Source organism: Nycticebus coucang, chromosome 3 (genome assembly GCF_027406575.1).
Source record: "Nycticebus coucang isolate mNycCou1 chromosome 3, mNycCou1.pri, whole genome shotgun sequence".
NCBI classification, from domain to species: Eukaryota; Metazoa; Chordata; class Mammalia; order Primates; family Lorisidae; genus Nycticebus; species Nycticebus coucang.
The window spans coordinates 145,968,801-145,993,983 of record NC_069782.1 but is presented as its reverse complement, the minus strand read 5'-3'; the positions used below and the strand labels follow the sequence as shown (position 1 = coordinate 145,993,983).

The 25,183-nt window shown below is 45.6% G+C and overlaps 1 protein-coding gene across 1 annotated transcript in view; it reads right to left on the bottom strand.

Moving 5' to 3' along the window:
• SLC18A2 (solute carrier family 18 member A2) overlaps positions 1 to 25,183 on the bottom strand; it is a 38,076-nt gene that overhangs the window by 7,499 nt on the left and 5,394 nt on the right. The window contains exons 4-15 of the mRNA XM_053584679.1: positions 20,492 to 20,550; positions 20,143 to 20,226; positions 19,783 to 19,875; positions 19,029 to 19,118; positions 18,877 to 18,920; positions 18,746 to 18,806; positions 16,772 to 16,867; positions 5,793 to 5,871; positions 5,557 to 5,608; positions 4,589 to 4,652; positions 2,738 to 2,857; positions 2,463 to 2,596 (exon numbers count right to left, since the gene is read on the bottom strand). Coding sequence (XP_053440654.1) covers positions 2,463 to 2,596; positions 2,738 to 2,857; positions 4,589 to 4,652; positions 5,557 to 5,608; positions 5,793 to 5,871; positions 16,772 to 16,867; positions 18,746 to 18,806; positions 18,877 to 18,920; positions 19,029 to 19,118; positions 19,783 to 19,875; positions 20,143 to 20,226; positions 20,492 to 20,550 — 976 coding nt within the window. The remainder of the gene's footprint in view (positions 1 to 2,462; positions 2,597 to 2,737; positions 2,858 to 4,588; positions 4,653 to 5,556; positions 5,609 to 5,792; positions 5,872 to 16,771; positions 16,868 to 18,745; positions 18,807 to 18,876; positions 18,921 to 19,028; positions 19,119 to 19,782; positions 19,876 to 20,142; positions 20,227 to 20,491; positions 20,551 to 25,183) is intronic.

Sequence of the window (25,183 nt, the reverse complement as noted above, 5' to 3'; positions counted from 1 at the left end):
TAAGGGCTACCATGTTTAATTGATAACAGCAGCACATTATCCTCAAATGGCAGTGTTGATACTTCTCACACTTGCAGAGGGACTTGAGTAACAAACTTTTTCTCAACACTGATTATAAAAAGCAGAGATCCAGTAAACCAAATGGAAGGAAAACTCCAGTGCTCACCAACTGGTTCAGCATTCTCTGACTTTGTGAGCCATAAAAATAACATCAGGCCTTCTCTTCAATATAAAACAGCTTAAGCCCAGACACCATTTACCAGGATGCTAATGAAAGAATTACCTGCCGAGGGCTGTGCGCCCTCCTCGGGCCTCGCACGCCGAGCCCTGTCATTCTCAACGCCAGCACTTATCCTACTGGGTTTTCTCAAGTGCACAGCAATCGATCCTCCCCGCTCCATGGCGTGTCCTGCCTGAATGCCCCCTTGTCATTAGGTGCTAGTGGCTTCCTCACTTTCTTCCTGCTCTGCTTGCACAATGAGTAGCGGCTGCTGGTGGCCGCCACCTCACGTTACCACTATGCCAGTCAAATGCCGTCTGACGTGATGCCTTCCATTATGGGCATCAATTATGGGCAGCAAGAGGCACTTTCTGCACTTTCTAATGATTTCTCTTGTGAGGCGCTTATTAAGGATTGTGACATTTTACACTGCAAGTGGCGTTCTGGAAACCTGCAATTTCTGCTTTGCCTTTCAGGACCGTCCCTTCTACTTCCCTCAGCATTGGTTTTCATATCAACTGAAGCTGTGGTTTAAACGGAGGGAGAAGTGCTGAGGCCGGCCCTGCCCGTCATCCTGCAGAAGGTGGTGGCAGCTGGCCGGCCGACACACCTTCTACCTGTCCTCTGACCCCATTCACATCCTCCTAGGCCTCAGAAAAGCCACCATGCTGCTGTCCACTGACGGGTAACACAACAGCCTCTACTGGCTGCGCCCTGGCGAGGCAAGCCCAGTCAGCAGTTCTGGGGTCTGTACAGCCAAGAGAAGCTCTCACATCACAGAGGGAAGCAAGGGAGGAGATTCAGGTGTCCCTGGGCTGACAGAGGAAGCCAGAGGGAAGAGTGTGGTGATGTGGGAAATACTGACCTATCTACGGAGCCCGACGCAGGGCCCAGCTCCGTGGGGATCCTTTCGTTTAATCCTCACAACAACCCTGAGGGAGATGCTGTCAGTTCTCTCCCCACCAAGCCTAGTAAAGAGTCTTCGGCCTGACAGAAGTGGGTGTGGGTGGTATGGGGTGGAGGAGCCAAGCCAGTGCCCCGTGCGCAAAATATTTAATAAATTAACGAATCTAAAAATGCCCAAGAAATAAACATAGGCTGCACATAACCTACCTTTAGGGTTTGTCTTTAAATACACTTTTGAGGAAAACTATCAAAGGACAGTTCAGGAAATCCCAAAGCATCTAAATGCTCTATCAGTTCAACTGTCAGAACTTCTGATGTACTTCCGAGAAAGCATCCGTAATCTTTTGTATTCATAAACACAAAATAACCATTTCTCCTGGTTCATCTCTTTCATTCATAACCCAAAGCACTCCCCTTTCAGCTACCCTGTTCCCCCGAAAATAAGACAGTGTCTTATTTTAAGGTGTGCTCCCAAAGATGCGCTAGGTCTTATTTTCAGGGGACGTCTTATCTTTCCTGTAAGTAGGTCTTATTTTCGGAGGACGTCTTATTTTCGGGGAAACAGGGTAGATGAGTATTTACCAGCATTTGATGTTTACAGAAACATCAATACCACCACCAGATAAGAACAATTATCAGACACACTGAGCTTCTCCTTGCTAGGGAAGGAAAATATCTTAGGAAGATTTTAATGAGTTTTGCATTTCAAAATTCGAATTCAGAATCAATAAATTTAAACTTGGTCAGAAGAGGGACATTTTTTACCTGGCCTATGGTTGTAATTATGATCATAAAGTTATAAATTAAAAAGTTCTATGTGGTCACCAGTGTGCTACACATACAATGGTTTTTCATTTTTAAAAAAACACCCTAAAACGATCCCCAGAATCCTACATACAGTAAAGACCAAGACACCAACTATTACTGACTGATGTAAAGACTAGCAGAAAAGCAAACTGCATTAAATTGGGAGTGAATATAGGAGGCAGAAACATTATGTCCAAGATTTTCAAGAACCATTGAAAAGCAAATTGTACTACCCAAGTTTATATCTGGTTGACAAAAGAGCTACACTGGTGCTAATCTAGGCACAAAAATGATTTCATTTGTCAAGTTTATAAACATAATCCTTAATAATCATAAAAGTAGCAAAAAACAAAAGAAGTCACTGCCCTATGTGGTACAAACTAAAAAGCAACTCTCACCATTTATGTTTGGAGGCTTTTGCCCAAAAGCAGCAGAAATAATATTTTAGAATTAAACCAGGAGAAAACTCTGCAGAGGACAGTGCTAATAGGATCAAGAAATGCTTCAATGTATCCTAGGTTTTTCTTACCATTTTTTCCTCCTTGGCAGGTGGACTTCGAAGAAAAAAGCAGAGAGGAGCAAAAAGAATATCAATTATCCCAATAATTGTCATGAGCCACGGAAATCCAATTGCCTTTGCGATAGCACCACCAGCAGAAGGACCTTTCAGGAAACAAAGGAATTAGATAAAGGTCCTTCCCAATATCTTGTAAACAGAAAGATACAAAGATTGAAATAATTGCAGCAGGCATTATCTGTCCTGCAATGGGGTACAGGGTTGTTGGGAAAAGCCAGTGTCCTTACCTATAGCGTATCCCATACAGAACGCCACGTCTGCAATGGCATACACGCTGCCATAGACGGACACGTGCCGCAGGTCCACAAGGTAGCCCATGATAGGCATCATGGACGAGTCCACCATTCCTGAGGACAGGCAGGGGACACATGCACAGGAAAGGCTGTAAACCAAAATGTTGCAGAGCAGGGGCTGCATCCTAAACTCACTACCTCCTGTTGCCACCTCCAAGTCTCCCGGCAATAGCTGCACCTTCACTGAGGACTAATAAGTAGAAGTCGCTGAGACTGGGGCCCGGGTCCTAGCACAGGGCCCCAAGTCCTGCCCGCCACCGTGTGCCTGCCCTCTGCCTTGCCTCACCTTGTCCTCCACTGTCTGAATGGGTCATCACTGAGGCTGAGGGTGCAGGTTATTGGCTGTGTGGAGCCCTAGGCTGCGTCCTGTCAGTGCTTTCCTGATTCACTATTTTCTGGTCCACTCTTCTCTTGCCACTTGGCACACTGTAGCTCCCCCAGCCTCCCTGAGCCTCACACGTAGACGATGACAGTTACCAAAGTGGAGAGTGCTAGGGAGGATCAGGGGGCCCCAGAACTCCAAGGAATCTGAGAGATCTGGCCCTACTCAGGAAACTGAAACAGAAAGAAATTAGCTAAAGGGGGAAAAAAATAAACCAAGATCAGTATCAGAATCTCTGATCTCTTGAATAGTGGAGAACAGGTAGCATTAAAAAAGCATGTGTGTCCTAGGCTCTGGGTTCAAAAATCCCTGTCTGAATGAGCATGGTCATGCCTCGCCTCTCCGAGCATGTTTCCCCATCTATAAAATGGGATGCTAATCACTGGGTACAATGAGCCAGTGTCTGTGAACACATCTGAGGAAGTCTCAAATGTTAGCTCCCTCACTCCCCTCCACATGTGACAGCAACAGGCAAATGAGGGAGATTTCATTCATACATTACTTGCTAATAGCCTAATATGCACAAGGTTCTAGGGACATATAGGTGAACAAAACTAACATGCGAGTTGGACATTAAACAGAGTTAAAAGAATGAATTTCAGTTTTTCATTGTCATGATACTGCAAAGGTGCTGTGAGAAGACATTGCTATAGGCCAGTGGTTCTCAACCTTCCAAATGCCACAGCCCTTTATTAAAACAGTTCCTGTGAGTCGCGACTCCCAGGTTGAGAACCCCTGCTATCGGGGAACCTGACCTCAGCCCGGGGTCAGGTGAGGCCCTCTTCATTCTTTCTACTGTACCACTGAGAGAGTAAATTCCTGCCTTTATCCTATGATTTAGCATCTACTTTTCCCATGATCAATCAGTATATTATAAATGAGAAACAAAATTATGCTATTCATCCAAAATAGTAAAAGACTTTTTCCTAACATATCAGTTATTGTTCGTAACATTACAAAGACCCGTCTTCTTTGCCTATGAAAATTCCCGCACCACCTGTGGTCATCAGTTTATCAGTCTGCTTTGTTCTGTAGCAAACCTGGTAAAAAATATTTGTGCAGTCTGACCCCCCCCATAGGACCCCTCCTATGAGAACACATGCTCATACATGAGTCCAAATAAATGTACTCTCAAGTAAGGGATTTCTTTGTTTGCCCAAGCACAGCAATGGAGTATCCATCTGCTTCTGTAAATATCAAGCTTTAAAAAATACTGGTTTTTTGGAAACGAATGACTAGTGCCTGGAAGCAGGTATCTTTAGATGGATGATCTACAGGCTGTAATTGAGCTATGCTTCCTGCATTCTCCAAGGTTCTAGAAATTTAGGCTGAATAACTAGTCACAGGAAACTTTTCCTAGTGGGAAAACAGCTTTAATTTAGGCCCAAGCCTGTGTAGCTTACCAATTGCAAAACCAACTCCAAAGTTCGGAGCTATAAGCCCATAAATATTTTTTGCAAAAGGAATCTGTAAGAAGAAATAAATGTTATCCTAAAATAACAAGAGATCGAACTCTAAATCACCTTGGAAAGTCTTAAAAAGGTTTTCTCTGGGCCTAGTACGTCTGTTCCCTTCTGAAGGAAACAGGAGGAAGAAGGGTGGGGTTTGGAAAGAACTAAACCCTCCCAATCTTAAAGTCAAAGCTCAATACAAGTTTTATGACTACTGTGAAAAACTACTGCCATATGTGAAGGATCATTTTAGTGGACACTCAAGGTTTTGTTTGTTTGTTTGAGACATAGTCTCTGTCACCCTGGGTAGAGTGTTGTGGTAGCACAGCTCACAGCAACCTCAAACTCTTGGGCGTGAGCCATCCTCTTGTCTCAGCCTCCCAAGTAGCTGGAACTATAGGCATGTACCACTATGCCTGGCTCATTTTTCTATTTTTAGTAGAGACAGGGGTCTCACTCTTGCTCAGGCTGGTCTTGAACTCTTGAGCTCAAGCAATCCACCCACCTCGGCCTCCCAGAGTGCTGGGATTATAGGCGTGAGCCACTGTGCCCAGCCCACACTCAAGTTTTGACAAGGACAAAACGGCCTCTTTGGGGGTAGATATTGGCCATTGATAGAAGACATTTTAGTCTGCATTAACACCTTGCTATTACTTAAGTTGCCCTGAAGTATTTAAGCCACTATAATGTTTAAGATGACTGGGGAGAAAACAAGTTAAAAGTAAACTATGTAATAAAACATCCTAAATAATTTCTGACATAAAATGAAAATATACCACTTGGAAAGTCTTGTCCCAAAATGTTTAAGGTGATAAAAAATTAGAATAAACTCAGCTGTAAAATGTTTCTTGGTGACTCTTGCCTAAAGCAAGTTTTATTCACAGATTGTTCCAATTTGTCAAATGTCATTTTTTACTCACACATAAAATGCTGATTCCAACAATTATCATTCCTAGAAGAGAACAAAGCCACCTAGCAAGAGAGAAAGCACAATAAACGACCATTCAATTCCCAGCACACCACCCTCACCCTGTTCAAATTTTTAGAAATCAAAACAATGACTTGTAACAGTGAAGGCAGAAACAGTCAGAACTTTTAAAAATAGCTACATTTCCATAAGCAAAACAAAATGAGTATTGTGTTTATGTAACCTTACCTCCCCATTTTGTGCGCAAGTATCCCAAAAATATTGGTTCCAATGAGATAAGAGATGCTCGCTGGTAAGAAGGCAATGCCTGTAAATTTATGAAAAGGAGACCTTATCAGAGCCGACAGCAGCCACAGGTTAGAAAAACTAATAACTATAGACACCACCACGTTGATGAGAGCAGATGAAATGAAACCCTGGGGCCAAGCAGCTAATATCCGGTGCCCAGCAGATCCAGTCTGGACCCCACAAGGCTCAGCCGTCACACAAAGCTGCCGAGACACTCCAGAAATGAAAACCATTTCTCTTATCAGCTGCTTCATCTTGCCTCCATCTCTGGCTGCTGGAAGCTCCCGACTACAGGAGCTCAGCAACCGCAGCCTCACGTGCCAGAAGCTGGGGGAGCACCTGGTTGTGCAGCCCCCAACACACACACACACACACACACACGACCAAAAGACACTGTCACTGAATTAGGGAACACTGAGATAAGCAGAAAGAAAAACGTTAAACCTATCCCAAACCCCATCACTCAGATAATCAGTTATTTTCCCCTGCAAGTTAATATTTTATACATATATATAGGATTTTGGTTTTGTTCTTCAGAAAACAAAAATTGGATTATGCTATACCTGTTGTTCTACATTCTTCTTTTTTCAATTAGCTTTATAAGCATTTTTCCATGTCAAAAAAAATACAGGGTGGCCATCAAGTCCATGTGCGATTTTAAATTGCACACTATTTTATTTTATTTTTTTTTTTATCGTTGGGGATTCATTGAGGGTACAATAAGCCAGGTTACACTGATTGCAACTGTTAGGCAAAGTCTCTCTTGCAATCATGTCTTGCCCCCATAAAGTGCACACTATTTTAAATTGCACATGGACTTTCTGGCCACCCTATACATGTATGCCTCTATTTGGTCATTTTCTGTTGCCATGCTGTGTGACTGACATGTTCATGTTCAAGATTTAATGCTCAGAGAAGGAGCTTACATTCCCCTGGGTTCTGATTAGTCCAGCGTGATTTCCTGCTAGTAGTGGCAGCAGTGGCCTTGACCGTGCCCTCTGCACTGGACAGAAAGGCCAAGCCAAATCAGACCATGCCTGCCAACCAGAGGTTCTGTTCATATTACTTCTCTCTGGTCCCCATGCATTATTAAAACAATACAACAATCTCTTTAAAAGAGACTGCTTTTTAAACTCTTAATTTTAGTATATTTTTTGCAATCAGATATGCCAGATTTGACTCCTTGCCCACAAGTGGTCAGAGTTAACCTACTTTGTTTTCAATCACTTGACTGTGTAAGTTTGCCATACATCATAGATATTAGAAGGTCACCAAGTGACCACCACATTCCAAAGGCATAGAGCCTGTACACCTTTCCTGTGGAGGAGGCTCAGCAGCATACAGCGGGCAAGTGTGACCTTGTCTCTTTAAGGATAAAGCACTAACGTGAGCTATCAAACCCAGAGATAAGGCTGAGCTTGCCAACACAGTAGTGACTTCAGAAAGATGCGTTCCATGAGCCAAATCCAAAACCAAATCATTTTCTGACTTAGGTATTCCAGGAAATAACAACAAGGAGAAAACTACTCATTTCATGTTCCAGGGAATCATTTCCATGCCATTAGCATTTGTGACGGCCAAATAATTGTTCAGTGTAATCTAAATGAGCAAACATTTACTGACAGCTACAGGCCCTGCGTGGCATTAGCCTACAGCAAAGACAGTGACAAGTGGCTCTTGTGATGACTCAAGTGTCTTTGAAGGAAAGAATCAGATGACATTTAAACTGTGACCTGGCCACACTGGGAACATAACAGAAGTACAGGTAGCATGCTCTGGGAAGCCAGAACCGCAGCTGGCAAAGGCCCCCAGAGCAGATGGTATTTAAACCTGGCCCTGAAAGGTACATAGCAGGATTTCCCACCACTCTAAAGGCTGTGTTAGTCTGGATAATAAGATGTCATGATGACCTGTGTCTCAGGACAAGTGTCTCCAAGGGCCAAGTAGACATAATTAAATATTGTGAGCAATTCCAAGAAAAATAACATGCCCGCACCATGGTAAAGACCCAGTGACATTCAGCTTCAGTGTCAGGGAAACAAAGAAGTGGAGTGGGGAGGGGTCTGCAGTGACCCAAAGGGCCCAGACTCTATCTAAGAGGGAAGCCACTACTCCGTCCGACAGTCGCTACCCCGGGGCTGCAGTTCCTGGTTTCTCTGGATAAGCTGGAACTCTGGACTCTTAATAAAATCCCCTGATTTGCAAATGCTGATAATTTTTAAAAAGCATAAACTCCACACATGCCAACACTACACCAGTCAACCAAAACTCTAACACCAGCCAGTCACTGACAGGCTGAACTTAGCCCACAGATGGCCCAGTGTAAGCTTGGGTCACAGGAAGTGGCTCACAGAGAACCCAACCAGAACTTCAGGCCTCCTGGTGAGTCCTGATCCAGAAGCAAAGCTCAGAAGCAGACATGCAGACATGCTCCAGAGGGAGGCATGGAGCAGCCACATTGTCCTGATCGGCCAGTGGGGTGCCAAGCTCACATGTGTGACCAGGAGCAGGGTGCACCTTACTTTCCATGGACAGAAAATGCTTTAAGACAGCATACTACAATCTCATGATTCTCAAGCAAACAGCACTGACCAGAAGACATGAAACCAAGTGTTCATTTTAGCCTGATACTTGCTAGCTGAGGCCTGAGGGGGTCACTTTAACCTCTTAGAGCTCAAGAAACAGCCATGGCTCCCAGCATACACACCTCATGGCAAACTGCACAAGAAGGCCCGTGGCAAGTAGCCCTTCCAGTCTGATCTCCATGCCAGCCCCATCTTACCCCTGTCACCCCAGCCTGCTGGTCTTCCCCACGCCACAGCAAGCTCCTGGTGAACAAGAATCCTCCATCTGTCCCCTGGCAGCTAGCTCTGTAGCAGCACACAGGAGGTACTCAGAACACAGCTGGCCATCAAAAGGAAGTTCCTGTCTGAGGACATTCCCCTCACCCTTCATAGAACATTCCAGGACAGCCACCATCCCTTGAAGGCAGGCCTGCTCCAAGCAAATAGCAGACAGCGGAGTGCTGTGAAGGCCAGGGTCTTGACATCCAAGCTGGAGACAGGGCCGTGTGCTCTCCTTTCTGACATTGCTTCAGCACTCTGCCCCACCAGGGCCTCCAACCTGTCACACCACTCACAGAGCCACAGTCTCTTGAAACTCAAAGAAACCTCAGTGTCTCACACACCAGCCCTTCTGGTGGGAAGACCCCTCGGCCAGCAGGTATGCGAGGTGGTCACCTAGCTTTGCTCGGAGGCCTTAGGCCACAGGGCCATCACTCTTGCACACAGCTACTTCGAAGACACCTCCCACTGTAGGGCAGTCTTCCTAACTCCAAGCCCTAAACTTTCCCCCATCACTTCCACCCACCAGTCCTGATGATCCCAGCCTCCTCCCCAGCCTGGCTGCCAGCACGAGAAGAACAAAACCCCCCTTCCTACCTGGCTTTCGGGTCACACACTGCTAAGCTTTGGACTCCTACCATCTCCCCTCTGTGTAAGTTCAAGGTTTTTCTCTGCTTAGAAACACGATGCCTAGAACTGACCCAGCCCCAACTCCTTCCTGGGTGCACAGCAGATGATGGGCAGGCATCTCAGGACTGAAGGAAGGACCGAATGAATCCTGAAAGGCTTGCTCTGGGGTCTGGCCCCTCAGTCATTTGCCTCCAGAACAGCTGCACCTGTGCCGGCCTGTCTGGAGTCCCAGCTTGCCCCAGCTAGCACTGAGTTTACAGAGCACAGACCTTCCTTTCCACCAGGTCCCCATACCCAGCCTTCCTGGGGGAAATTTCTTAACTACAAAGCAGGACTTTCCATTCTCACAAAGGATTTTCACCGTGTTCCCTTCAGGTCTTCACCTTTGTCCATGGAGATCTTTTTGAATCTGTGACCTACCAGCCAACTTTATTCCTCCCAAATTCGTATCATCCAAGCAGGGGTGGGGAACCCACAGTCTAAGGCCACATGCGGCACTCTAGGCCCTTACATGTGGCTTTTTCACTGAATCCAAATTTTACAGAACAAATCATTTTATTTGTATTAATTCATTCTTGTTCATCTCTTACATTTTTATTTTATTTTTTAAATGAACAGATTTAAAATACCAAAGAATAAAATAAGCTTCAACAAAATAATCCTCCCAGATTGACAGACACCATTAGAACATTAGGAAGCCATAAGGGCTAAAGTGATAGCAGCTACACTCATGGTTTAGTTCTAACTTCCCCCACCAGACTAGCGCCATTACTCATGAGAGTTTATGAGGGTTGAGTACACCAACCTGTTGTCAGCTTTTGTATACAATGGTCTCTGTGTTTCTGTTAGTTGCATAGCTCGACAATACGTTTTAATTCTGTCTGCTCAATAACCCATATCGAAGAAGACCAAAAGAACACTGAAGAAAACAGATTTTTTAATGAGGACTTAGAATTGCCATATTATCTTATTTCTACTAAAGACAAGACAATTTTCTTGCCTTGTGGTACTACAAAATCAACATTAAAGAAATTCAATGCTTTATAACACTCATAAGGACCACACATATTTTAAATTAGAAAGAGAGGCGCGAAAGGTTGTACTGCAGAAACTAAAAGATGAAAAGCAAAAGCAAAGACAATTCTTTCAAGCAGCAATAAGACCTGGAAATAATGCCACTGAAGCAACTTACAAAATAGCGTATATACTCAGGGAAAAGGGGAAGCCATTCCGTGATGCAGAAATTATGAAAGAATCCATTGTTGGAGTGGAAGGATGCTTAGACCCCAATTACATTTTGAAGCACCAACAACTGCCTCCTTCAAAGAGAACCATAACAGATCAGCAGCATGAATTAGTCTTCAACTTAACTCAGCAGTTCTCAACCTGTGGGTCGCAACCAATGAAAATACATCCTGCATATCGGATATTTACATTACGATTCATAATTACGATTCATAACAGTAGCAAAATTACAGTTATGAAATAGCAACGAAAATAATTCTATGGTTGGGGGTCTCCACAACACGAGGAACTGTATTAAAGGGTCAAGGCAATAAGGAAGCTTGAGAACCACTGACTTAACAGAATAACTTCACACAATACTTCAAAAAGAAAATATGTATTACTGAATTGCTCTTAAATCTACTGATCCTACTGACTCGGTGCAGGTTTTACGCTTCATTCAGCCTTAACAGAAGATTTTTGTTGCTATAAAGCGTTACTCCTTTTGGGCACTCTTTCAAACAGAACACAGGGAAGAGATGCCTTCAACAAGTTTCAAGATAAATGTCATCAAATTGGACTGAATTTGGTAAATTTAGTGAGTGCAGTTATAGATGATGCACCTTCCATGACAGGAAAACATGAAGGGTTTATTGTACAGATTTTTAAAAAGTATTAACAGATCCAGATGCTCTCATTTCTTTCTCTGTATCTTGCATCAGCAAAATCTCTGTGCTTAAGCTACTATTTTAAGTGACAATTCACAATAAGTTGTAAGTATTGTTAACTCTATTCTTGCAAGTACAGGAATCAGTCTAGGGTTTCTGGCTGACTATAGAAACTTGATAAAGAAAGCCTCTAGGCTTTGTATGGAGCAGATGAGAGAAAACAGCTTAAGGGCCAGACACATTCAGTGAGGATAAGAGCTTCTCAGCCCAAGAGCAAGTGCAAAGCCACTGCACAGGCTGGCCTCGCAGGGCACACACCACCTGGACAGAGGGCATCTCTGGAAAACCCCTGGAGACCCAGATTTCTGCAAGGATCAGAGAGAAAGAAAAGCCAGAACACAGCTTCCCCAGGGCCAGCAGCATGTGCTAGCGATGAATGTGTCCTTGTCTTTCACAAAACTGCTGTTCACTAACTCAGCATCAGAAAAAGTCCACCCCTCCTGCAAAGAGTGTGCCTTCATCAGGAGCCTAATGATCTCTGGATTTCCTGTTTGTCTCAACCCCTGCAAAGTTCAAAGCTAAATTTTTCTGCCTAAGAAATATCCTTAGCTTAGCTCTAAGAACCTTTCCTCCTTCCTGGATAACTTGTTATTTGAGGCCCGTTTTTGATTTTGTTTTATGACACAATTCACATCCTATAAAAAGCACCCTTTTACAATGTACAGGGTGGTATCTTTTAGTGTAGTGACAAGGTCATGTAACCATCTTCACTATCTGATATCAAAACAGTGTCATCACTTCAAATAGAAGCCTCTCTTCCATCAGAACCCTCTCATCCATCAGAGCCCTTGGGGGCTTTTTAAGGATTGTTGGGTGAAAGAACACAGCAATTCACTGTGGAATCCAAAGGGGCTGGTACTCAGGCCTGGCCAACGGTAGTGAGACTGGCAGAATGGGGTAAAATCTAAATCAAGAGGCATCTTCTGGCAAGATATGCCCCCAGAGCTGGAAGCTGGAGGGAAAAGGTGACCTGAAGAAAGTCTAGGGAGGTTGAAAATGTCAGCTTGATTCAGAACTAAGGTGCCCATATACAAGTGAAAAGAACTATGAAAAGAAAATAAGAGCCCGGCACAGGGGCTCATGCCTATAATCCCAGTGTGGGAGGCCCAGGTGGGAGGATTGCTTTAGGCCAGCAATTCAAGAACCTCTATCTCTAAAAATAAAAAAATCAAAAACTAAATATAAGTATTCTTTAAAAAAGAAGAAAGAGGTCTCTACGAAGGATCATCAATAATCGTAAAGAAAAAGGTGTGTGTACAGGAACTGGCCTTCCAGTTAACATTCTAAAGCTACAGTAATTGAATGAGGGTGAGGTGGGGGTGGGGTACACACAGGGGCAAAGAGTGGATCAGTGGGACTAAAGAGAGAATCCAGGAAGAAATCTGAGAACGCACAGTCATTCAGAAAATGATGGAGATGAGAAACTCAGACCCAGTACTGAAGCCAGGAACAGGGGAGGGGTTCCCTGTGTATCCAGCCAGTGGTCCTCAACCATCCCTCCCAATGCTGAGGCAGGCCCAGGCGGGAGGACTGATTTAGTCCTCACTGGAAGAACCGTCTAGGACCACTGGCTGGGTACTCAGGAAACAAAACCACTAGAGACTCTGCTGTATATGCCTTATAACAAAATAAGCTCCTCAAATCTAAGTAAGATTTTTAATGTATAAAATAAACCATAAATATATTAGAAGATTTTAAAAATAATCTTGGCATGGGAAAGGCCTTTCTGAGCTGGACTTAACATAATAATGGCATAAAAGCGAGAGCTGCTAAACCCGCATGTGCTGAGTCACCAAAACTCCTGTCTGTAAGGTCAAAAGACATAGAACAAAGTGAGGGCAATATTTTCAAAACATCTCATAAAAGATTAGTGTCTTAATGCACAAAGAATACCTTATTACAAAAAAAGGATGAACACCTCCACAGAAAAGTGGGCAAAGTAAACTAATTAGGAAATTCACAACAAAGCAAATACACTGGGGTATGAAGCATGTGAAAAGACACTCAATTTCACTCAGGAAGAATTTTGGAAAATAAAATGAGACCCCCACTTCTCACACATTCTATTGGAAAACATTGAAAGACTGATGTTACCTATGTTCATGTAATAACTACCAAGTAGTAAAACACCCATTTAACCTGTGGGAATGTGTCCTGCAGGGGTATTTCTCAACAAAAATGAGAATGCATAGAAACCATACTCGGCATTATGGCGTCCAATAGCACAAACTACAACTCAAACGCCCACCAATAGGGACTGACTGAAAATTTTTGGTATAATCTTAAAACAATATGGCACCATTAACATAATGTTCAGCTTCCATTCAACAAGGCAGACTGAATCTGTAAACTTTTCTCCACTTCTACTCCCAACTACATTTAAATGTATGCAAAGGGAATAAAAGAAAATTCTAACTACACATCCCATCCCACCCTACCCCTACATACACACAGACCTAACTACACATCCCATCCCACCCTACCCCCACATACACACAGACAAATGGGAGACAAGGTGCACCACGGTAGAAGCAAGCAGAGAGAGGACAGCAAAGGATGCCACACATACCCTCCCACCTATACCCTCCTACCTGCACATGGAAAGGCCAGGAAGGGAGACCCTTTGTGCCTCATGACCCAGAAAGCTTGGGAGCTGAAGGTCCAAGCACTGTGAAGCTAGGGCTGAGGGCTGAGGCCATCACGAAGGTTGAAAGACCTTTCTGAGAGCAGCTGGACCCTCCAGGACTCCAACCCTCACCCTGGCAGGAGATAGTTTCTACAGAAACTAGACAGCATGGAAATCAGGGCAACACAAGAGGCCAAAACAGAGATTGAATGAAAGTCTCCCCGTTAAAATGGTGTAAGAGAGGGTGTTATCTCAGCAACAATAACCTCACACATACAAAAAAACATAACAAAACACTTAGGGTATATACAAAAGGGCCCTCTGAATTTAAGATACACAGCACCAACTTTAAAATTCAAAAGATGAATGTACTCAAGACTAAATTGGAACTAATCAATCAATACTTATGTGTGTACATGGAAGTAAAATGCAACGGACCCAAGTAGGTGGGAAAGGGGATTGGGGGAGGGAAATTCATACCTAACTGGTGCAATGCACATATTCTGGGTGAAGGGCACACTTACAACTTGGACTTAAATTACACAAATGCAAACTACGTCACCACATAGTGTGTACCCTTGTAATACTCTGAAATATAAATAAAGAAACAAAGAAAAGAGGAAAATGAATTAATGAAAAAGGGAAGGACAGGATCACAAACTAACGAGGAGTCCTCAAACAGCAGCCCACGAGCCACATGAGGCGGTGTGATTGTATTTGTTCCCGTTTTGTTTTTTTACTTCAAAATAAGATATGTGCAGTGTGCATAGGAATTTTTTCATAGTTTTTTTAAACTATAGTCTGGCCCTCCAACAGTCTGAGGGACAGTGAACTGGCCCCCTGTTTAAAAAGTCTGAGGACCCCTGAACTGAATAAAATGTAGAGGTCTAAATTCCAGCCATTTGGAGTACAAGAGAGAGAAAATGATGGGGGGGAGGGGGGATTAAAGTAAAAAGCCTCCCTAGGACTGAAAGAGGGGGCTCCCGAAGTGAAAGCACTGACCAACCAAGTGCCCAGCACAGTGGGAAAAATACCCTGCTGTAAGCCACCATCATGGACGATCGCAACCTAGAAAGGAAGAGAAGGTCCCCTGGGCTCCTACAGAGGATCGGGAATAGAACACCACTGGCCTCCTCACAGCACCCCTCGGTGCTGGAAGACAACAGAACAGTAGCCTCCAAACTCTGAAGGAAAATGATTTCAACCAAGAATTATACATGTGGACTAGGTCGACCGAGTGTAAGGACTGGATAAAGACATCTACAAAGGTGCAGTGTCTTAGAGGGCGTCAGCTGCTCCACACCCTCTTCTGGAAAGCTGCTGGAGGGCGTGCTCCATCAGAAGCAGGGAGTAAACCAGGAAAGCTGAACACAGACGAGAACGCAGCAGCAGAAGAGAGGCAGGGAAGATGCCCAGATGATGGGAGAGCAAAATCCCAGCACATCCTAGATAGCAACAAATCTCCACCGGAGATCTGGGACAGATGTCCACGGATGGGCCAAAACACAGAGAGGTCAGGTGTGCCAATGCACTGGACTCCAGCTGCAAGACCTTTCATCTCTGCCAGAGACTTTGGTGAATGCGCTCAAAATTGCTACAGAGAAAACTAAGAAAATGTAAAGATAAGGCAGTGACTAACTCCAGGAAAAACAATCTGTAAAAAGGAATGAATTTCAGCACCCTACATAGCCCAGCTTCGGACACATTTACACAATCACAATAATGCCCATCTGACAAAAGATCATAAAGCAATTATTTAGAGAGGGCAGAGGTGAGAAACTGTGTGAGCTGGATGTTTGATACTTTCAGGTGGAACAGTATGGCAGAGAATCCCTCCTCCTACTATATTAGGAAGCTGGTAGACAATGTCCGACACTGGAAAATTGTTTTAAAGAAGGAATATACACATACTACCTAGAGACAAAGATTTCAGCAGAAGAAACAACTAGAAGAGTTACAGGTGATAGAACCTGATGAGGGCTGTGGCGATTAAGGAACTGCAGGGCAAAGACATTATAATTCTTATAACTTTGACTTAAAATTATGCACATGGGTAATTTTGATAAAAATTAAAATGTAGGGTGGTGCTTATAGCTCAGTGAGTAGGGTGCTGGCCCCATATATGGAGGATGGTGAGTTCAAAGCCAGCCCCGGCCAAACTGCAAAACAAAAAAAATTAAAGGAAACAATTAATTAAAAAAAATTAAAATGTAATGAATTTTGAAAATAAATCTACATGTCCTGGCATGGAAAAACATGGCCACAAAATGCATGAGGGAAAACAAGAGGTCACACAGTAATGTAAACGGCAAAATTCCATTTGGTGGGACTTCTGTGCATTTCATATTCATTGTGACAGACACAGAACTACCTGGAAAAAGACACCCAGAACTGTTAACAATGGATATTACAGGGAACCAGGCTGGGAGAGGGGGAGAGATGAACATTAGATTTTTAAACTTTTACTTCCTCAATCAGCATACCTTGATTTTTTAATAAATACGCATCATTTTTCTAAATCAAAAATACTTTTAAAAAAATTCATCCTCTTAACAATTTTGTTATTTCTTTCACCCAGATTTTACCGCTATTAAGTTAGTCTAGTTTAGAAACATGGGAAGATGCTGACCGTATTTTTCCTCTCATTTCTGTCCAGATCTGACCTGTCTATATTAATTCCGCATCCATCAGGGATAATAGAAAAACCGGAGCTGAAACAGACCCCAAGGCTGCCCTAAGCAATGATCCATTAACAGTCAAACAGCAGCAATCACTTTATCATCCCTGTATGGGCAGCTCAGCTACACTGACAGCACCTGCCCTGGGGACACAAGTTCTGGAATAAGAAGGGCCAGCCTTAGTCCTTACCGAGCTGCCACTTTCGGGAACACATGGTCTCCATCATCCAGATAGGCAGGGCCGGCTCCAGCATGGCGATCCCCATATTGGCAAAGCAGATGGAGCCTGGGGGAGGAAGAGGGTCAGTGCACATCTGCTTCCTTGCCATCCCTCCCAATGAGGTCAGACCCACGTGCCCATAACTCAGATAACCAGAATTTCTCCCACCTTCTCAAGAACAGGATAAATATCAAGTCAAAGGGACAGATGGGGTCGTTCATTTATTTTTTAACTAGAATCCCAGAATCACAAAGCTTGAAACTGGAGGGAACTTAGAGAATGTTGGTTTTAAGCTACCCCATTTACTAATGAAGAAGGGGAGCCCCAATTTGTTGACATGTTTGAGGCCACAAAGCAGCCAGGCAACTTCCATATCCCTCTCAGGGCCACCTGAGGCTCTGGCGACTGTGTTTCACTGTACGACAAACATGGTTCTTTCTGATGATCCCCTGAGATACCAGAAAATCCAGGAAGGATCACAATGCATTCAGTACAGGTGTGTTGTTGAGGGAACTTTTCAAAGTTAACTGTATGCATAGAGTATCAAGGCAAATATTTGTTATCACCGTGTTAAACCAGAAGTCTTTGTAAATACAGAAACATCTGGGAAAAGCCCCATGGAACTGTTCACCTGCATTCTGGGAACATTCAAAGAACACTGTGCAATCGTGACAAAGGTGCCCACATAATGAAGAAAGATGTTTTCATTCTATGTGACATTCAGAGGCAGAACTTATACATGATTGGACTCTCCGGACCCATAACTCCCTCCCCCAGTCAAGGCTGCCTGAAACCCTCCAGAGACAGGTAAATCTTTGTATGTCCTTCTGTGAGCAGGGGCCAGACAGTGAGGTTCTAAGAAAGCCCAAGCCAGGAGTGGCCCAGGCTGCGCAGCCCTGTGCAGACAAGCCCAAAGTTTAGGGTATCACTTCTCTGGAGCCCCCCAGCTCTGGGAAGCTCCCCACATCCTACAAGAAGAGGTTACATCACCAGCTTCATATCCTTTTAGTCAACAAACATGACAGACAGGGTCTTGGCCAGGGTTACATATGCGCCACCCTAACCAAATCCAGCAGCAGCCTGGGCTTTGACAAGAGCCTGAACTTGAATACATTCAGACAGGGCAAGCCCAGTTCCCAGGCCAAGCTCAGTGTCAGTGAACCATGCTTAGACAAATCTAGCCCTGACTGGGTCCAAGGCCATACTACAGGCTGTCCCAGAGACCAGTACATCAACACACAGCCAGTCTACCTGGCCTGACCCCAAGAGCCATGGCTGGCTTCAGGTCTCAGCACCAAAGCCTGGCCACACTTGCATAAGGCTGGTCCCTGGTTAGTCAGCCCCAGGCCTAGCAGGGCAGGGAGCCTGCTGCTCTGGGACAGTGTTAGGTGACAGTACCTTGGTTGAATGTAGCCCATTATCCTTCCGAAGAGCCACAGAACTCCAGGGCTTTCCTTTAACTCATTTAGGCCAAGGATTCCGAGGCATGACCTTTAGCCAAAGTTTCCAGTGGCCTCCCTGCTGCTCCACCGAGGGAGGCCTCTTGCGGCCCTGGGGGGCTCCCCTGTCAGTCTCCATTCAAACAGCAAGATGAGCCAGACTGCCCACCTAAGGCGCTGTCCTGAGGCTACAGACTCCTTGTGGAAAGTTGAGGCCAGACAATCATGGGCTCAGTAAGCAAGCTTAGAACAAGACAAGCTGCTGGGGCAGGGTCCCCCAGGACCCCCCAGGGCTCTGCAGAGCTCAGTGGACACTATTTTTATTTGCTCAGATGAAAACATAAAAGAACCTTGGCTGAGTGTCACAAAACCATCTCCTGTGACTTATGACTCTGCCTTTTCTGTGGGTCTATGACTCAATATTTCTAGCAGCAAAATGAAAAGTGGCCCCGGCCACCCACCTCCACCTGCACACACCCAGACCGAGGAGACTGCAGAGCCCCACCTGCGGCAATGAGGATGTAGGGGTCCTTCAGCAGGGTCATGAGGGGCGTCCCCTTCTGACTCTGTCAGGAGAAAACAGAGTTAGGGGCCTTGATGTGGCCCTGGCAGGGCCCTCCTTTCCCAGCCGCTTACCTCTGGCTGCACCCGGGAAGGCTGGAGCACAAAGAGCTGAATAGCTACAAAAAAAGAGAGACAATTCCCTTTACAGAAAGCAGGTGTGGCCCCAAGCACATGTTGCCATGGATGACAAGATTGTGACAAGATGCCCACACGGACTCACGCACCTCCGTCCAAGAGCACCAAGGTGGCCAGCACCAGGAACGGAGCCGTCTTCCCCACAAACTCGTACAGCACGCTTCCAAAGGGGGGACCCACTGCAGGAAGAAGATGGGGGGCCAGCGTCAGCCACTAGAGTCACACACCCATTAGAACCATTCATTTGTTTCTTGTGTTTCTCTCTTTACTTTGTTCCAAAGGAGATTTGGAGTGACCGCCTCCATCCTATTTAGTTAGAGCTAAGTTGCCTCAGGGGCAACTTCCTCCAAGTGGCTCTCTGCAAGAGTAATGAGCAAGAGACCGTAAAGGTCACCCTGAAAGCAAAGGTCCAAGGGAAACCAGGTCCAGGCCCAGGGCTGTGCTGCTGACATAGTCCAGGAAATGGGTAAACAGGACCTTTATCCCTGATAAACCAGCACAGCCAGCAGCCTCCAAGATGAAGGGTGGGAACATAAAAGATGAAGGGGAAGCCTCCAAATTTCCTCTCACGGAGGACATTCGTCCCCTGGCGTGGGACAGGCAGGGGGGGAGGCAGGAAAATTCTCTCTGAATGACAGAATGTCTTAGAGGAAAGGGTCTGTCCACCTGGGTCTAGGGAGGTTTGAAGCAGAGACAGGGGAAGCCCTGGGCCTCCCAGTTCAGGACTCTTCCTACCACTTTGAAAGTCTCCATGAAAACAAGAAATAAAAAGTGGGGTGAATATGGACTCAGCCTCGCGGTACCCCCCTGCATCTGTGTGCCCACACAGTGGACCTCACCCACCTAGGACCCCCAGGGCCAGGCCTCCCAAAGCGATCCCCATGGCGTTGCCTCTCTCTTCATCATCTGTGTACACGCTGGCAAGCATGCCCATCCCTAAACGGGGCGAGAAATGGTCACCAGCAGAAGAATCACCTGTGACTCACCTTTCCTCTCCAACTTGACTCACGTGATCTTCCCAAACCTGTCAGACGGACTAGAATACAAGAGCCCGCAGAATCCAAGCTCGAGGAGGACGTCTTCTCCAAGCATCCTCACCAGCCCAGCCCCCGCTACCCCCACCTCCCGACTCCCCGAATACGCCAGCTAACTTGCTAAGGAACACCCCCTACCCGTCTCTGGCTCAGGCACCCCCGCACTCACCAGCTACAGACGAGCAGGAGGAGCCGATGCCCTGCAGCGACCTGGCGATCAGTAGGAAAGCATAGCTGCTGGAGAAGGCAAACACTGCCGGGAGGAGAGGACCCACATCAGCGCCATCAGGACCAGTTGCACCTGTCCCACATGGCTCCTGAAGCCCTCCCCTAACCGGATGGAGCATCTCCACATTAACCACCCCGGGCTTTTGCTCCAGGGAGACCTCACTCTATCACCTCCTTTCTGCAGCTGCTACCAGTACACAAGCCCCGCAGTTGGATTCTTAATTTTCAGCTCATGGGCATCAATGCCCACCCTGAGACCCACACTCTGAAGGCAAACATCAGATACTTACTAATTGTTGAGACAAACATGATGCAGAATCCTGCAAACATGGGAATTGGGTAGCCAATTCTGCAAAACACAAACACATGAAAAATCTGGTGACCACTGGGTATTTTTTTAAGGCTTCATATTGATTCCCTCCTGGTTATCCTCTGGGATCAGGCATATAAGCATTTGGTGGATTTTTCTAAAGATTCATATTTTTGGTGCTTCCTACCTGACCTTTTCATGTTTGACTGTCTTGGAACGTGAATACATTTACGGACTGCCACCCTGAACAGAAATTTCTCTGGAATAAATGTTAACACAATATTGGCAAATAACTCAGAACACATCCAAAATACATGGCCCTGATTTCCGTCTTTTATTATTATCCCTTTAATTATAGTCTTTGCTAGAGCTCTCCCAAAGGAATAAGTGCAATCAAATGATTCTGATAAAAGGCCATCCAGTGATTCACTAGCAGCAAAGGCAAAGGCTCGGCATCTAAGTGGTACTAGGAAGCAAGATTTTAAAGATCTGCCTTCCTGTTGACCCTGTGAGGCCAGCCTACAAATGCAGTCCTTGGTTTTTGTTTTTTCTTGTGTAAAATTTCAAAATCCAAATTGCTCTGAAAGACCACAGCTTACCTGGTCTGGCTCCAGGCCAAAAGAACTGGTGGGAAGACCCCGATATCCCTGTAGCACATGCCTGGCTGGATGCCCTGCCACTTACCCTAGGGAAGTCTCCTCTCAGCCCTGTGGAGAGACCACCGCCCACCTCCCAGGACTGGATACAGAGAGAGATGTGGATATCAAACTGTCTACCCGGGTACCTAGAGCACTGAAGATGCTTCAAACATTTTATTTCCTCCCTCATTCTCTTTCTTCTTTTCGTCTGTTCTGCCAGATTAAGGAGACTGTTTGGTACTTGCTATGAAGGTAAGGCATGAAAGGGGCCAACACTGGCTGAGCTCTGCCCAACTGCAGATCTGCCCCTACCAAGAGGAGCCTGGAACATCTCCAAGCCTCTTCTCTCTCCAGCCCTGGACCCTTGGATTCCAAATGGAATCCAAGACAGCAAAAAAAACCAAGTAACTTGAGTCTCAGGCTCACCTGGAGGGACCCTTCTATTCCAGATTGTAATAAAAAGTCATAATCACAGCAGCTTCATTTCAAGATTACACTCAACTCTCTTAGCACTTACACCCCCAGTTCAATGATTTGACAAAGGCCCTATCTTACAAATGAGAAACTCATTTGTAAGGCATGAAAAAGTGACTTATCAAATGTCATCAGGCTAACTTCGCTTGGGCCATTCCCCATAGTCTAGGGCTTTTCCTTGCAAACTTTACCACCTATTCTTTACATAGAATCTTGGCCAAAAGTTCTCCTGCCCCTATTTTTTTCAAACCTGCTTCACATGCATCCAGAGACCAAATACCAAAGATGCAAACAGTGTCTCAAATCACTGACAGATTCCCAAGCAGTCCCTCCCCCACAAACCATGCAAAGAGACCCCTACTGTAAATAAAAACATAAATTCACTAGGGGGGGGGCTCCAGGAAAGAGGACAGGATTCTGAGCTACAGTTCACACAGCCGTCAGATGGCAGCGTCCCCTCTCAGCCTGCCCCAGCTCCTGGTCCATGCTCCTTATTCGGCAGACGCAGAGAGCCCACGCCGGGGCTTATACAGCCCTGCCAGGTACTGAACAAGGAAACGTCCATGAGGCTCCGAGAGGACACACAGGCAGTTTATTTTCAGCAACTATGACATGTCCTGTGAAAGAACAAACACGTGCCAACATCCCTGGCTACCATGGAATACACAGGCTTCTCGCCCCTTTCACAAACATCCGGAAAGTCTAGGGGGTGAAGACCCAACATACGCGTCAAAGCTGGGGTTGGGGGATTAACTCTTCCCTCACAAGTTCTTCACTTTGATTATCTAAGGGTCTGACATGGAGCCCTTCTGGCTGCAGACACCTGTGGTCCCTTTGCAGACTGCAGGCAGGACCACAGGGCGGTTCCAGGACAAAACTCGGTAACATTCAACAACCTCTGTTTGTGGCACCCAAGCCACCAGTGATACTACACCCAGTCTGCAATCCAGCCAGTGGCTGAGGGACCCTGGCAGGGTGCAGCTGGGGTGGGCCAGCAGCTACCGCGGCCCCTGCTCACCAGGAGACTTAGGCATTCCTTGTGACTGTAAGTAGGGTACCAGCATGCAGGGTGGCCGTTTTTTAGATGGCCACCACTAAGGCTCAGAAAAGGTAAATAATTTGCCCCAATTCTAGGTGACAGGCCTACTTTGAGTGCCTAATGTGTGCTGGGCCCTGCTGGCATACACTTGGATGGGAACACAGTTGCAGGAGCTCCTGGGATGCAGGGCGCAGGGTCTCGCTGAAATCCACAAGGGTGAGTGTTGCCAAAGGGTTCTTTTCACCACCCCAGGTACTGCCTTTGCTTTAGAAATTCTGTAGCTACTGTGCTTTCTTGCTATTGTTGCTGCTGTGTTCGTTTCTCTGGGATTTTAACAGAGCACGTATGGGATACTGAATAGCACAGCTGGAAGGAAACTTGAAGGCTGACCAGATTAAACCCTCCTCTCAGATGAGGAAACAGAGGCTCAGAGACAGAGCTGCTCACTCAAGGCTGCACAGTAAGCCAACGGCCTTGGACACAACTGGGCTCATATCACCACCTTCTTGTTACTGGACACGCCTGTGACTGCGCTTTCTGGATGGAGCCGCCCAGTAGAAAACGCCAGGTGCCACCTTTCCCCAGAGCTCAGCCCCAAGGCAAAGAAGACAAGATGTGGCACCTCCTGTGTCTTCACCCTCCAACTCTTCCGGTGCCTCCAACATCCACCTTAGGAGACTCGGCCAAAGCCCCAGGGTCACTGAGCTGTGGGCAGAAAGCCAAGGCCCTTTCTCCTTCCCCACCATAGCTCCTAAATGGAGAGAAACTCGACTGATGTTAGTCATAATCTACATGCGACTCGGCCCTCTCGTCTCAGTTCTGTGCCATCTCAATTACAGCACTGCTGAGCAGAGCTACGTCTGATTCTCAGACCTTTAACCAAATGTCCCATTATCATCCCCGTGTGAGTCATCCCAGCCACGAGCGTCCTGTAAAGAGCATCAGGGAGCAGTTAATCCAATCTCAGTAAGACTCAGAACCATGTAGTGAATCCCTGCAAAAACTCCTACAACAAGAAAAGTCACGCTAATTACATATGCCTAGATAGTAAGAAACCCCGTTATGTCCCTAAATAGTTATTGGCAATAACACTTTTTCTCTAATGCTAACGTTTACTTTATCTTTGACACAGAGATGGACTGAATGCTCTAGTCTCAGGACTGCTAAGATGACATTCCCTCTACTGTGGTAAATGACAAAAGGAAGGGGGCCCAGTGGGGTGCAGACCATCCCCAGATGGGAAGAGAGGTATCGGGTTCCCTTACAATGATTTCTGCACACTCCTAAAAGGTAGTCTGGTATATGAATGCCACTAAACAGAATGATACTTTAAATTTGCTCAGATAATAACAGAAAGTTTGTCAGCTGCTTAGGAAATGAAACACAATTCAAGGTTGAGCCATGGGGGCTGCCTGTCCGTCTCTGCCAGGAGGGAGTTCCATGGGTCACAGATGCCTCACTTTCCCAGGTGGAAGGCCTTGGCTCACATGCAGCCTCTGATCCCACAAGAAATGCTGATAGTCCACGGCCACTTTCCTCTATGGCAAAAGCAAAGACCCATCACATCCTCCCCGCCATGCTCACAGTGTCTAAGATGGGAGATCCCTTTGCAGAACAGCTGGTTTCCCTGTCCAAGGAGAAGCTGAAAAGGTCACTGCTTATTCCCACAAAGCCCACGTCAGACCCACTGGCTGAAGCTAGGGGAAAAGGTAAGCACAGTAGATTTCGTACAGATTTCATGCCCTGCGACTTCGTCTTTACTGTTCAGATGCTAGCTAAGATTTGTGAGGAAAAAGACCTGCTTTCGAACATACAAGGTAACTATGGAAATAAATTAAGCCACTGACGATGACTTGATAGAAAGCAGATCACCGCCGCCGAGACAATGACAAGCTAGGGAGGAAGTTCCTGGAAGCATCTCCCGCAATGGAGTTAACTCTTTCCCACACAAGCTGTACCGCATGGAGTATCTTTCGGTTCTAAAGATGCAACTACTCTTTGAACCTTAGGCTGATGCCACGTCTTTACCTGATGGATGGAAGGGGGGTTATCTGACGTTTATTTGCCTGAGACATCTCCTTTTATTCTATTTTATTCTAAAAGTCGGTGACTGGACCAAATGATGACAGGTGTCACCAGTACAATCCCTGCTACCACCTTTTTACACAAACTGTAGTTGTGAAATCAGTAGTTTAACTGGAATTATAAAATAAATCACAAAAGGCTCCAAGTCAACCCCAGGCATCCTCAGGCTTTGGAAAATGGGTTATTGGATCTCTGCATTGCCAAAGTCAGAGGTCCTTTGCTACCAACCTGGTCACATATTTTCAGTAAAAAATAGAGTACTTGAAAAATAAATAAAACAGGAGTAACCTGTATTGTATTACCAGCTGAATGAACACTGCAACACTCACCAAGAACTGCTACTTTATATTTTCACGGCTTGGCATGAGAGATTAAAACAAGAGACAGACAGCCTACCTTTCTGTGTCACCTACCCACATCAAAAGCCACTCACATG